The sequence below is a fragment of the Lepidothrix coronata genome, unplaced genomic scaffold, assembly GCF_001604755.1.
Source record: "Lepidothrix coronata isolate B3197 unplaced genomic scaffold, Lepidothrix_coronata-1.0 Scaffold8, whole genome shotgun sequence".
Classification (NCBI taxonomy): Eukaryota; Metazoa; Chordata; class Aves; order Passeriformes; family Pipridae; genus Lepidothrix; species Lepidothrix coronata.
Genome location: NW_016690188.1, coordinates 8,364,418 through 8,378,209, shown reverse-complemented (window position 1 = coordinate 8,378,209; position 13,792 = coordinate 8,364,418). Strand labels below are relative to the sequence as shown.

Genomic DNA, 13,792 nt, shown 5'->3' with positions numbered 1-13,792 from the left:
CATCAAATACTTATTTTTAGAAGTATTGTCTCTCTATATATTCACTAGTAAAGTATTGCGTGTGGTTTATCTAAGTTTGAAACTTTGCTTGGAACATAGCCCCTCTTGGCCTATGGGCCCCCTCACATCCCAGCAGATACTTGAAACAAAAAAATGATTCTCTTGGATGTAGGACAAGAGTTCTAGATTAGAATGTGAGTGGGAGGATTAGCCATAAAAGATTCTGATGTGAAGACCAAATTGAAATGGTTCTGGGATATTTTTCTTTTCATTTGGGGTCTGTGTTCCTCATGCTCCGCATTGTTCAGAGGAGGTAGGGGAGAAGCTCGGGGTGAGAAAGGAGGAGTCTGTCCTCTTGTTTATAGTAGTTGAAGCTTCATACCCTTCTCTGAATCTGAGGTATAATCAGACTTTGTCCTGCTGGCCATGGAAATAGAGTTTATTTCAAGATCACCAAGGCAGGTCACTTTTTTTAAAACATGATCCACTTGGCCTTGAGAGGACATGTGATTAAGTGACTTTTTTGGGAGGGTGTTGCTTTCAAATGTGGAACAGAGAAAGTCTGATAGATTGTTAGTGCAGCAGAAACGAACTGATCCTCACTCTTGCAATACTGAATTACTTACACTGAGCGAGTGCTAACCCAGTCTGATGGGCAGGCTGGCTTGGTGCTCTCCAGCCAGGAGAGCCAGGGTCACTCGGTTCTTTTTCTGTGTTTCTTGCTGTAAGAGAGATTTGATATCTGGCTCTGAGGTTTCTGGACTTTAGTAAATTACCAGCATGTCCATCAGTGTTGCATTTTATCTTGAGCCCAGTCTTGGGAGAAGGTGCTCAGTGTCAGCTCTTGTTTTATTTCTGTCTAAAACTGATTTCTTTTTCTCAGCTTTTCCTGCCAGATAGGGGAACTCTGCTGTAGGTTCCTGTCTTTCTGTCTTCATAGTCTGGGAACTGTTATAATTTGTCATTTTCATGCTTTGAGATTTAAGGAATGTAAATTAATGGAAAAGGAAGTCTCATTTTCTTTTGTCCCAAAACAGTTAGTCAGACTTCCCTCCCTGCTTTCTCTACCATCAAGACCAGCTTCAACGTTTTTTTTCTCTTTCAGTCAATACTCTCAAATACTTTTTTTCTTTCAAAAAGGTGGAAAAAAGAAAGGAAGAAAATTCAGGAAAGGAATTGTTAAGCTGCTTCTAATTACTGGTGAATTACTGTATATGACCTAGGATATCTGGTTGTTCCCTGTGTCAGTCATAACAAGGCCTATGTGACAGAAATGTTCAATATCTCCTGAGATGTTTTTCCTCAGTGGTCCTACTTATTTTCTGAGTTGCAAATAAAATATATTATACTCTGCAGAAATATGAGGGACAGTTTTGTTTTAATGAGGAAAGAATGTACTTGCAGTATTTTATAGCCTTTTTTATTTACATACTGATTTGACCTGAGACTGTAGGGCAAAACTGAATTATCAGAACAGCTAAGTAGATGCTACTTATTACTGACTAGAACATTTCTTTCCTACATCAAAGTGTCTTCTGTCTATGGTGTAATGTGTCACTGTTGCAATATGTTTATCCGTGTCAAACTATTGCATTACAACACAAACAGAGGCATTCTGATCTAAAAAAATATTTTGATCAGTAGTAACTAGCAGCTGCCTTTGTTCTATTTTTAAATAATTAAATAAAATATTTCAGCTGTGTTAGATCATATGCTGTGCACATGTGCTACTGACAGGTCATGAAACTGAATCAAAGTATAATATTGAGGAGAGAAATCATATCCCTTCAAAATATTTATTTTAAATTTATTGTTACACTAGATAACAGTAATAGTTGGGTTTTATTCTAAATCAGAGTGGAAACAAACTTTGTAATTTGTAAATCCCCAGCTAATGAAAATTCTGAATTTTTTTTGAAGTATCAGTGTGGTACATCTTCAAGTATGAGTATTTGGAGACAACATATGGACCAGGAGAACTTCAAGAGTAGGCTTTATTAAAACTAATTTTAATCGATACCATACTGTAGAAAGATACATAAAGTATGTGTTGATTATGTCATAATATTTCAGTAGAGCTTGAGATGTTGAATACAAATGTGCAACAGTTCAGAGGCAGAAATAGCATCTGTGGGGAAACTTTTTATCTTGATTTTCAGTGCTTAATGACACCCATATATTTACGTAATGGAAAACTGAAGTTCCTGGGTTACTGCTTTTTAGCTGTTGTAAAGACTGTATCAGGTCATATGAAAACTAAGCAAAATTTAAGATTTTCTGTTTACATTTAAATTAACTATGTTGTTTATGGTTTTTGGCAGCCAAATGTTTGAAGATCATACGCAACTTAAGACAGTGTTGTAATAGAATGGACCTTTAGGTTTCCACTTTGATTTTCATTAACTTCAGTACATGCCACCTGATTTTGTTCAGCTGTAAGTGTTCCTAAGCTTTTTGTAAGCAAAGCAGTAAGTTTGCCACATGACCTGAGAAAAGTGAAGGTGAATGGATCATATTTGTGTTTGCAGTCAGCAGCTGAACACAAAGGTCATGCAAATAGAACAAATGTTGTCATCTCAGTCCTAGAAATGGTGCTACCCAGTTAGAGCTTCTTGGCAACACTTTCATTAGAAAAAAGTGCAGTGTACCTGCATTTCCTAAAATCTCAGTGTTCATCAGACCCCTTTCTGTATATGTTCATGAAAAACAGATTGACCAGATAGATGTGTTTGCACATCTATTTGTATTTAAAATTAGGCCACTCAAGCTAATCCTTTTAGAGGACACAGCCCCCGTTGCCATTTAAAACTCTGCTTATTTAAGAAAATCCTCTGTAATATTTTTTCAGTACAGAATATGATCATTAAATGGTTCATATTCCTTAAAAAAGTGCTTTGTCCAATGATCCTGTAGTATGATCATACTTCTTAATTTGCTGCTGGCATCCAGCATTTTCTTGTCTTTAACCTGCTGAATCTGTTTTGGGCAGGAGTGGTGGGGTTTTTTGTTACTTTGTTTAGATTAAGAAGTGATGATATGGATATCAAATTTTCCTTCTGTTTATTTCTGTTTTTTCACTGTGCTGTTGAAGACTGGCCTCACAAAGACCTAAAGCAACTTTTTTTTTTTCTTTCCCACTTCTCTGCTATTCTGAGGGTTTTGTGTGTTTTAGCATAGGTTGCTAGTGGAAGAGTCTGCTTTCGTATTGTTTTACTTTATTCCCCCCAAACTCACCAATAAAAATACCAGTATTGCTCTTTTGAATACAGTTCTAGAACTTCATGTAGAATGGGTATATGTGTACATATTCTTATCTACTGCTTACAAGTTAAGCCAAATATATCTTTATGTTCATCTAGTCTTGCTTTTAAAGTAATAATATTTTGAAAATATAGCTTTTTTTAAGCTGAAAATGTTTATACTACTTAGATATATGCAAGACCCCCTTGTGTTTTAGTGGAGCAGTGTAATTAACTTATAAAGACTGCATTTCATTGTAATGTATATGTTGTTTTATTTTATAGGTTGCTTTCCCTACTGATGGCATATATATACTTAGTCAGTGATAGGAAGAAGTTAGTATCAGCAAGCTTTATTACTGATAATTATACACTTCTCTTCACATTGCCACAATATGTTTTTGCACAGTAAAAATATATACATGTGAATACAGTAATAGTTCTTCATCTTCCCCTTCTGGCAAACAATACTACTTCTGTTCTGCTCGGTATTTTAATTTTTTTAAAAGATCTGTAAGTGTAGGTGTTTAAATTATGGGTGTGAACAAATGGCAGATAAAAAAGGGTGAGGGAAATAATCCCAACAAACTTCCTGTATTTTTTATAATTCTTTATGGAGACCCTTGCTCACAGCATTCTTAGTTTTGAAATTGTCTTGGGCATGTATGTTGAGTTAGTCAGTATGTTGAGCATCGGTTTCAAGTGTCTGTAATTTTGGGGGAAAAGGTGAGAGAATGTTCTGAGGTCTACTCAGGTAGAAATAATGACGATTCTTTTATGTTCACACACATGCCTCTTGCTTTGTGGCCATTTGTGAGTCATGGAGTAGAGACTCATGGTTGAGCTGGTGGGGCTGTGTGTGAGTGTGTGTGGAGCCGTAGGTTGTGCCATAAACTGGACTCCTGACTGAATACATGTGAGTCAAAAGGATAATCTTCTTTCAGATGTTTGAGATAATGCACTGGTCTTGGTTTGATTTTTCAACTCTTCTGTGTCTAAACTTTGCTCTACCCACCTGCTACCTATCCATCCAAGCAATTATAGCTACTTTTTAGTGCCTTTTGTTGGAAATAATTTGCTAGAGAATATAAGAATGATAAAGGAGGGATTATTACTAAGGAAATATAGCAGAACTAGTCCTGTTACCAGTTTCATTTGACCTTGCCACTGAATTATGTAATCCTAACTTGTAATTGATATCAACAGTGGTCTTAAGAGCTACGTGAGAGGAAGTTCTCATTCCCCGAAAGTTCAGGACAGGTCAAAAGCAGGCCAGTTTTCCTATTTTCTCGCAAATCTTATGCCGAATACCAATTGCTGAATTGGTGGGAGTGGTCAGTCTTGGTGAAAGTCATGAGGTATAATAGTGCAAGAAGTTTTAGTCAATATATAACCAATGAACATGGTTTCTTGGAATGTTGATTGTAATATGAAAATTATGAGAAAAGTAACTGTAATCTTAAAAATCCTTCACCGAGTAAGTGAAGTGCACATCCAGGAGCTGATTAGGGTTTCACAAGTTCAAAAAGCCACAAAGGACTTAGGAAGAGAGAATGAATAAAAAAGAAAATGAAATAGTGGTAAAACTGTGTCTGATACCTAGATTTGTTATTTCTGGAGCAACATTATGTCTCAAAACTGATCATGTAACTTGAAATTATGTAGACAATTAAAAACATTGTTTATTTGTGAAAGATTTAATAAAGAGATTCATATGTGGAAAGGGTATACTTCCTTTAGTTGTTGGAAAGATGTCAGAATTGATCCAAGATCATTATACTCTTCTACAGAGAACAAAGCAAGTTCCATTTAACATCTCATTTCTAATAAAATACAGAAGAGAAGATGCACAGATTTGATGTGCTCTGAAAAGGAATTGGGCTCTCTGCCATGACAAGCATGATATGGCACATGCAGCAGAGCACTCAGGCTGTCCAGCCAGAAAGTCTCTCCAAATGTCATTAGGAGAGATAATTTAGGAAATTTAATGACATAAAATAAGCAAAAGTGCAGCCTGGGCTATACGTGTATCATTAAACCTTCATTTTTTTCTCTGAAATGTTTAAAGAGCAAGCAGTATACAACTGGATTTGTTTTCTTTTTAAATTAGGAATTGAAAAGATGTAAAAGAGTGGTTAAATTTGCACCCTAACTGCAGCACTGTAAGTGTATGTTATAAAAGCACGTAATTGAAAATATACTCAGTAAATAGTTATGAAACCAAGACAGGCAAACTGAAAATGGCAGATGGACACTGAATACAAGTACTGGGGATGTTGTTACTGGAAGGGTTTCTATTTATGATTTCAGTGAACTGCTGGAATCCATAACTTCTGTGCTCTGTCTTCTCTGCGTTTCTGCTTAATGTGCTTAATAATCTTGAAAAGTAAAACTTTTATCTAGAGATTTTGTTTTAAAACTATAATTAGAAATATGTGCTTGTAGAGTCTTCACACAGGTAACATACATGTGTTTTTCTTAAAATTGTTTGTTTTCCAATACTCATTTATCTGTTTAACCTAAATATGTCTTTGAAAGTACATATTCTTAATTACATTTCACAGTTCTATATTGCACCTTTAAATAAAAAAAAATACAATTTTCTGAGATAATGATGCAGTTTTGTAATCTGCATATGGCCTCTTTTTCAATTGAATAATTTGCTTCAAGCAACAAGATTTTCAAATGTTATAGCTAATATGAAAGGCTGTATAATTATTGGTAATTAATTGTCTTATGATTATTGCATTACTAGTCTCTTTTGAATGCTTTTAATACAGGTGTGTTTGGAAAGGATTCCATTGATCTGTTTCTGTAGAGTAGTACGAGGGACCTCTGAAGATGTACAGAATTATCCCGCACAGTGGCTTAGCTCAGTGTGAGAACATGTCCTTCTGCTTGTGCTGCTCTGTATTTTCTGCTCCTCTTAAAAGATAGCTGACAAGAACTGTTTAAAAATAGCAGGCCAAGGGCAGGTGACAAAATGTCACACAAGCAGCACCTGGTCCAGTGACAGCCTGGAGGGAGGAAAAAAACAGACCCAGATGTCACAGATAGGATTCTATTTCTGAAGCTGGTCAAACAGCAGAATTTCAGCTTCAGCAAAGGAAGATAGAAGGGCCCATCCAACTATCATGCATTCAAATTTGAATACTTTTTCATATCAGTTTCTTTTTTTTTCTATTCGAAGTATTAATTTGAAAGTACAGATTAGTATATACACCTTTTCTCTTTGCAAGTAATACTTGTAACCTCACAGTCATTAATACACTGTTGAGGAAAGGGAATTAATGTCCATCTGGCAAGATTTCTGAAATATTTTAGCAAAGGTTATACTAACTGAAATAGTAGCAGCTTTAGTATTTCTGCAATGCCAGATTAATGTGAAAATATGTATAGGAGAATTATGTCTGTAATTAGGAAATGTGAAGTAGTTAATGAAGATCATCTCTTTAAGAAGCTTTGCTCAAGGAGTTGGAAAATAGAAATGGAAATTCTATTTACCTTCTGCCCCCACTTCTTTCTCGAGGTGCTGTTGGCTTCATAGCCTTATTGTGGCAACACTTTTTTCTAAAAAAAGGAAAAACTATAATGTGAAGAAAAGATTTATTTGCTTTTCTTAAACTGCTTATGACTTAGTTTCAGAAATGTACTGAAACTTCATGCCACGTCTGTTCAGCAAGAACATTCATTATAGCACAGCAGTCTCTGTGACTGCAAATAAGGAGGCTTTAACTATCAATAGGAACTAAAAATGCTGGAGAGGATTGGCTTTAGTTCTGCTTTGCCAGAGTTTATGTGTTAAAACTTTGGTTTGCAGAAGTACAGGAACATAACCATTATATTGGTTCTTCAGTATAGTTAGTGGGTCCTGAGTGAAAAGCATATGCAATGGATTGACATTATATACATGAAGTTATTTACCTTAATTGAAATAACTTTTTTATGGCTATAATTATCCTTTTGTATCTTTTTCCAAGTGACAACTAATACCAGTTACAGCTTTCAAACTGTTTCAGGTATTTAATTAAGAAAGTCCTGTTACAAATTTTCTTCAGGATACGTTTTTAATACTTCAGGTCAGTTAAGTGGTATCTGAAACTAATCTGAACAGCATTGCTTCTGTTGGCTCATTTCTTGCTTTGACAGTAAAAGTAGATTTCTCTGGGCTAAGTCTCCTTTGGGACGAGATATATATTTCTCAAAGTACATATGAAGGTACTGCATGAGAACAACATTCCCTCCAACCCAGTGTCTTATCTCAAATAGTAGATAGAAGATTCTTAGGGAAGAATACAAAACCAGAGTAAGAATTTTCCTTCCAACTATCTGTTAACTTGAGAGCTTCTGGTGCTACAGGTAGTATGAAAAATAGTGATTTATTTTTACCCATTAAGTGGAGTATTGTAATGCTGTATTTGTTATTGGAAGCCAGCTGTAAATGTCATAACTGCAGCAAGCTTGAACTAGAGGCCTTATTTTGAAGGGTAAGCATAATACTTTCTTAGTGCAAAGCAAAGGAATTTATTAAAAAGAATTATTTCACTGTTTATTTTGTGATTTTCAATATTTTAAGTACATAACACTAAAGGTACTGTGGTGTTAAATATTGTAAATGTCTATTCTTGAGAAGTTGTCTTCAACAGATGGAAGATTCACCTACCCCAACCTTTAGAAATTTTTCATGTTAATTAATTTAGTTCAGTTTTTAAATAAAAACATTGAAAATAGCTTTTGCTTACATTGCAGGGCGTATGGGAATAAATTTCCATCATCCAGGAACAGACAATATTATGGCTCTTAATAGTAAGTAGTTAACGTCTAGTGATTTATATTGTCATGTTGAATATTATTTTTTACATTTATTGTGTACATAGCTGCACAGCCAGACAAATATATGTGGTAATATTTGCATAGAAGTTTGTGCATATTCTGAAAATGTTCTGAAAATCAGTCACCTCTGATTTTATTAGTAGAATTGGGGGTTCTTTATATTAGCTTTATAATGACATCGTGTTTCACTGGAAGCTTGATAATGCCTGCTATAGATAATATTACAAACAGTCTCTCTTGTTTCCTCTTTTGTGGGTGTGTGTGTTAAATCTGTAACTTTATTTTCTGATATCTCTCCAGACATATTTCTTCCTGTTGGGATGAGCTGTTACAAGTTTTGCATACAATTACATTGACTGATGGAGTTTGCTCAGTTGGTTTCCATTATGTAGACAGGAATGGAGAGAATGTTTACACGTCTAAATAATGAGGAAAAACTGCACTTCACTGAGAGATTATTGCTTTTGTTTGTGTCAGGAAATAAAAGCAAAATTAAAAGTCCAGTCATGAACATATGCATTCAAAAAACCTGCCAGAATGGATCTGGAAGATAGCTCATGTGTGGGGGTTTTGGGGGATGGGGTGTTCAGCACCACCAGCATAACGTAGAACTGAACAATGCAAATCTAAGCATAGTATTTGTCTGTCTAATCCTATGAAATGCTATTTGGAAATGTCCATTTTTGCTTACAGTGTTGTATTAGACGTGTTAGGATTAACGTACAAACTTCTCTTAAAATGTTTTGCCCTTGCACTGTCAGTTTAAGTTAGACTGTGTATAGTTGAGAGCTGCCTTTTTTTTTTTTAGTACCAAGCAAAGAATAATTTATAAATGTGAAGAACTGAAAATTTTTAATAGACAAGTTGCAAGGTGTTTAAAACCTGTAAAGGTCAGCTTTTGGAACCTGTAAGACTTTGCTTGTGTTCTCCTTAGTTTTACACTGTTAATGATGAGGTGATATTTTGAAGAGTTTCAGTTGTCATGTTTAGCATGTGTGCCCCATTTTCTTATGGGCACATGAAATTATGGGAAATCAAGTAGTTGACTGGGAGAAGCACTGTTTAATTAAAGACTTTATCAAAAGAGGCAGCTGTTCATGTCGGTGTGCTTGTGTGTAAATAAGTTCTACACAGTACAGTTGTTGGCTGTTTGACATGAATTCTGGTCTCGGAATGTATTTGTTGTTCTAACGTGGGCATTTCATGAAGCTGATTGCAATAGTAATATGCTTGGGAAGATGGGATATTATGATTGAATTTTGAGTTACTTTGACAAATTGACAGTTACTATGGTTTATATAGTAGTATTTCTTAAAAAGTCTTACAGAGATTTTTGAAAGACAAGAATGAAAAACTGATACAGAATGTTATACTGTTTTGGGACAACTCACTTTTATCCTAAATGAATGATGTATTCTATTCTGCTTTCTTTTTAATGGAAATAATATTTAGGAAATATTTCTTCCTGTCTCAATTTCTTTGAAATTTTTACAGCATCTATAAAATCTGTTAGTTTGTGAAAAACAATGATCCTTTGTAGTAGTCCTGGTGTATGGTTAAAATAGCAGTAGAGCTAACTGAGGGACCCAAACTAAATATATTTGTGTATTTCCACTGTTTAAAGTATTAGTGGTTTATTGAAATATTAACTTTGTACAGACTTGCAAAAGCCTGGAACCATAAATATGTAATTTATGCAAAATTAAATTCGGTGAAATGAAAAGTCTGAATAAGTTTCCATATATTTCACTTTCCTTTCTTTACTAGGTGAGGCCACACCATTTTTGGTTATTACTGAGAACCCAGAAGCTAGAATTACAGTATTATGAAACCTGTTGGGTTTTGCTCTTAAATCTTTGAAGAGCTGAGAATAAAAGCAAATATTTAAGTACATAAGCTTAAAAATTATTTTCTGTGATTGAAATCCTCTTTTGTATGCAGCTAAAACTGAGAAATTTAGAACTATGTAATTCCCATGTCATCTGTTACCTTTGTCATGGGGAAATATACTAAGGAAAGTTAGTTCAAGAAGAAATACTCTTTTCTGTGCTGGAATGGTTGTGATTTGGGTTAGAAAATAAAATAAGTAAAATAAGAATTCCCCAAAGATATTTCATAACAGTAATTTTTGGAACAATTTTGAGAACTTACGTAACATCTTTAAATCATAATACTTGTCAAATCCGTGTATAATTTCTGTGAAGCCAAACACTGTCTGCTGAAACTGCAAATCCAACCTTCACGTTCTATTTATAGTCATTGCTACCTAAGCATTTTTGTCTTTTCCTGTGAAGACACAGTAATAATCTTTAAGATTTATTACTCAAAGCTCAATTTCACACTGACAGTGTACACAAGCTTTTGAAGTTGGAAGACAGCGTATGCTCATGCCAACAGCAATGCAAAACTTCACATGCTGTAGGGAGAGGGGAAGCTCTGGGGGGTATTCATCTCTAGCTCCTCATCCTCTGTGGCATCACCTTCAACTGTACTTCAGCTGTTACTCTTATTTACTGATTACAGCCTTTTGAAACTTGGGATTTTCCTGACTGCCAATCTTGGGATGCTGTCTGTAAATGTTGAAGGGGATTGTTTGGTTTGAGGGAAGGTGTTACTTGCTTAGTTGGCAGCACAGTGTGGAGCATACTTACACCATTTTGTTCATCATTGTGCAAAGCTATAAATCATCATCATCTCAAAGCACTAAGTTCTGAAATAATAAAATTAGTGGGATAGAAGAGATTGCTTTTAAATGCGTAATTATTATGAATCTCTTCTTGTCATTAATGGCATTATGGTTGTGTACATACACAGTTGCACATATGTATGAACATGTTTATACTATAAATGCTCTTGAAGTTCAGAATTAGACTTCTGTTGAGGAATGCAATGTTTAAATATTCAGAGAGGTCTGTGCATAATCCTAAAGAGCATTTAAACAAAAGGAAGATGCAAATATTTCTATTTGAAACATTGTTCAGAGGGAAAAAGGTATAGATTCTGTCTGTACCAGATCTAATTGAAATTTCTCTAATTGAAATAGTGTTTTTAATCAATTAGTGACATCAGTTATTTAACTTTTTAATAACATCATTCATACTGAGCTAAACAGTAGAAGAATTTTTAAAAACTTTAATCTACAGCATCTATTAATGATAATTTTAGTAGATGTTTGCGGTACCAGTTAAAAGCTATGCTTAAAATGCTAGGCAAAGCCTGAAAAGGAATTAATTTGCTTTGGCAAAATTACCTCAAAGGTGTCCTCCATCCCTTCTCTCATTAGTATTCACTGCCATTTGCAGCCATATGTTTCTGCAGCCACTGCTTCTGTTTGGAAGCAATTGGACTTTCTCTTGAGTGCTTCTCAAGAGAATGTGCTTCTTTTTAATTTGCTTTGTGAATAGGACTAAATGATCAGCATGAATACATAGTCACCTACGTGGTAGGTGGTGAACTATCTTTAATGCTTTTTGTAAACTTCAGAAAGCCAACAATAAACTTCAGGGAGAGAGAAGTATGGCAGGTGAAAAAGGGAGATGGGAATAAACAAGGGTATGAGAGCTTTCTAAGGAAGAGCTGAACTGTTTTGCTGGTATCCCAAATTAGATTTCATAAAAAAAGTTTGAAGGTAGTTAAATGAGCAAATGAGAAACCCCTTTGTGAAATGCTGGAATTTGTTTTCCCTAAAGCTCAGGGAACTTTTTAGTGATGTTGGGCTTCAAATGTTCCATGTGCTTCCACTGTTCATTCTTGTCTCATATGAAAATGTGTCATCTGTGAGGTCTGGTCCTATTTGCTCTCCATCTGATTGTCATTTCTTCTTTTCATTAGTGTAATTAGTTCTGTCTATTCAGAGTAAAACAATTTGAAAAATACATTAAGGTAAGGGTTTGGGGCATCTTTTTAGATGTCCATGTTGAGATTTTGGTTTTGGTTTATTAATACAGATAATAATTATGTGAGGAAGGTGTCACGCCATGACAGGAAACGTAATGACAACAAATGGATTTCAGTTTTTATTTTCATGTTTCTCTTGGTTTTCAAATTGCCTTGTCTCATTAAGAGCTGTTGTACTTGGCTCTTCCTGTATTCTGATGTGTTGCTTTCAAACACATATAGTGTTTTGATACAAAAAAGTTGCTGAAGTAGCATTTTATATTTGAATTTCTTGCCAGTGCTGCTGTTATAGCTTGAAATTAACTGCTCCAAATAAAAGGTTCATTGAATTATTTTTGTCCTGCAAGATCTTGGGTTGGCAGTTTAACAGCTAATAAAAGCTTGGGGTTTTTGTAGTGATAGTGTTCTGGGAAAATGTGTGACTAAATTTCAAGAGGCATCAATCTCTTCTAATAGTTTGGTACTTGCCTGTAGGAATATGCTGAACTCTTTAGCCCAATTGCCACGTGGGGTTACTAATGTGTTACCAGCTTATTAGCATATATAGAATAATGGAAAGGAATGAAAAACACTGAGAGACCTTACAAAGTTTGCAAAACTAAACCTAATTTAGTCGTGAAGAGACCAGAGTTACTATAACGGGAGGGAAAAAATGAATGATATAAAGTGTGACATAGCAAAGGCAGCAGGGTTCATAGGAGTCCCAGAATGTGTGAACTGTCACTTTACACATAACCTTGTTAAGTTTTTCAGAACCAGCTGTATAAAGAGAATTGATGCTGCCTTGGAGGCTGTGAGTTGGACTTGCTGGTATCTCCAAGTCCCTTCTATACCTGTTTAATTTTTAAAAAAGGTGGGGAAGGAAGCCAAGGAGCAATACATCATCTTCTTTCTTACCTTCGGTTTTTTATATTAGCATCTGCACTTCCAGAAATCTGATTTGACTGTTACTGAAGACAATGTCTCTTATCAGTGACTGCTAAAGGCTTTTTCTAGCAGAGGAAGATTTCTTAAATCATCTTTTTAATCCAACTTTATAGCTCTTCAATACGTTCTTGTTTGTTTGTTTTCCCCACCACTTTTCCTGCCTCACAACCTCACCAATGTGCTTTCCTTTCATCTTTGTGATCCTCTCTATTGTGGGTTAGTACCATCTGTTTCCTCAGAATTTCAAGATTTTCCAGGCTATTCCACAAGCATTATATATGATGCTAGAAGAGATGAAACAACCTGGCTGTTAAAAATGTGAGGTTTATTGTTAACAGATTTTTTAAACTAAAACAAAGAGATGGAAATAGATAAGCCCGCTCTCCTGCACAGTTGCTTGGCTGCTCATGTGCCTAAGAAAGGAACACCGAAGCTGGTTTTGAGTGTCAAATGCAGTTCACCTGTTTGATAAAGTGTTTGAGATCCAGTGTGTGGGACTTAACTGCATACAGCTTGCATGTAGAGGTGTTTCTCTGATGGTGGGATTCAGTTGTTTATGTATGTGAGCATATGTGATCGGGGAGATTGTTGTAACGCTTGCATTGGTAGCATTGGAAAAAAGATCAACCTGGAGGGACTGTTGAGGCCAATACCACCAAATTATTGTAGCACCCATCTGCACATCCAGCCTATCTATCAGTGGAAATTGAGAACCCTCTTTTGAACCTCTCGTATATGAGTGTCAATCATCTTTACAATTCATTTATATGATCCTCTCTCTTTTGGGCAAAAACACGTTGTGTAATTATACTTGATTCTATCACCTTCCCTCAGTTCATGAGTTCATTTTCACTGGTATTTTAATTCACTTGTAAACTTCCAGATCTCTAAGAACT

General features: G+C 35.2%; 1 protein-coding gene across 8 annotated transcripts in view; it reads left to right on the top strand.

Annotated features, from left to right (window-relative positions):
* The window catches only part of CPEB3 (cytoplasmic polyadenylation element binding protein 3), an 81,805-nt gene that overhangs the window by 34,129 nt on the left and 33,884 nt on the right, over nucleotides 1-13,792 (top strand). For all 8 annotated transcript variants that reach the window (XM_017803860.1, XM_017803856.1, XM_017803862.1 and 5 more), the window contains exon 4: nucleotides 7,989-8,045. In XM_017803860.1, the coding sequence (XP_017659349.1) occupies nucleotides 7,989-8,045 (57 nt within the window). The remainder of the gene's footprint in view (nucleotides 1-7,988; nucleotides 8,046-13,792) is intronic.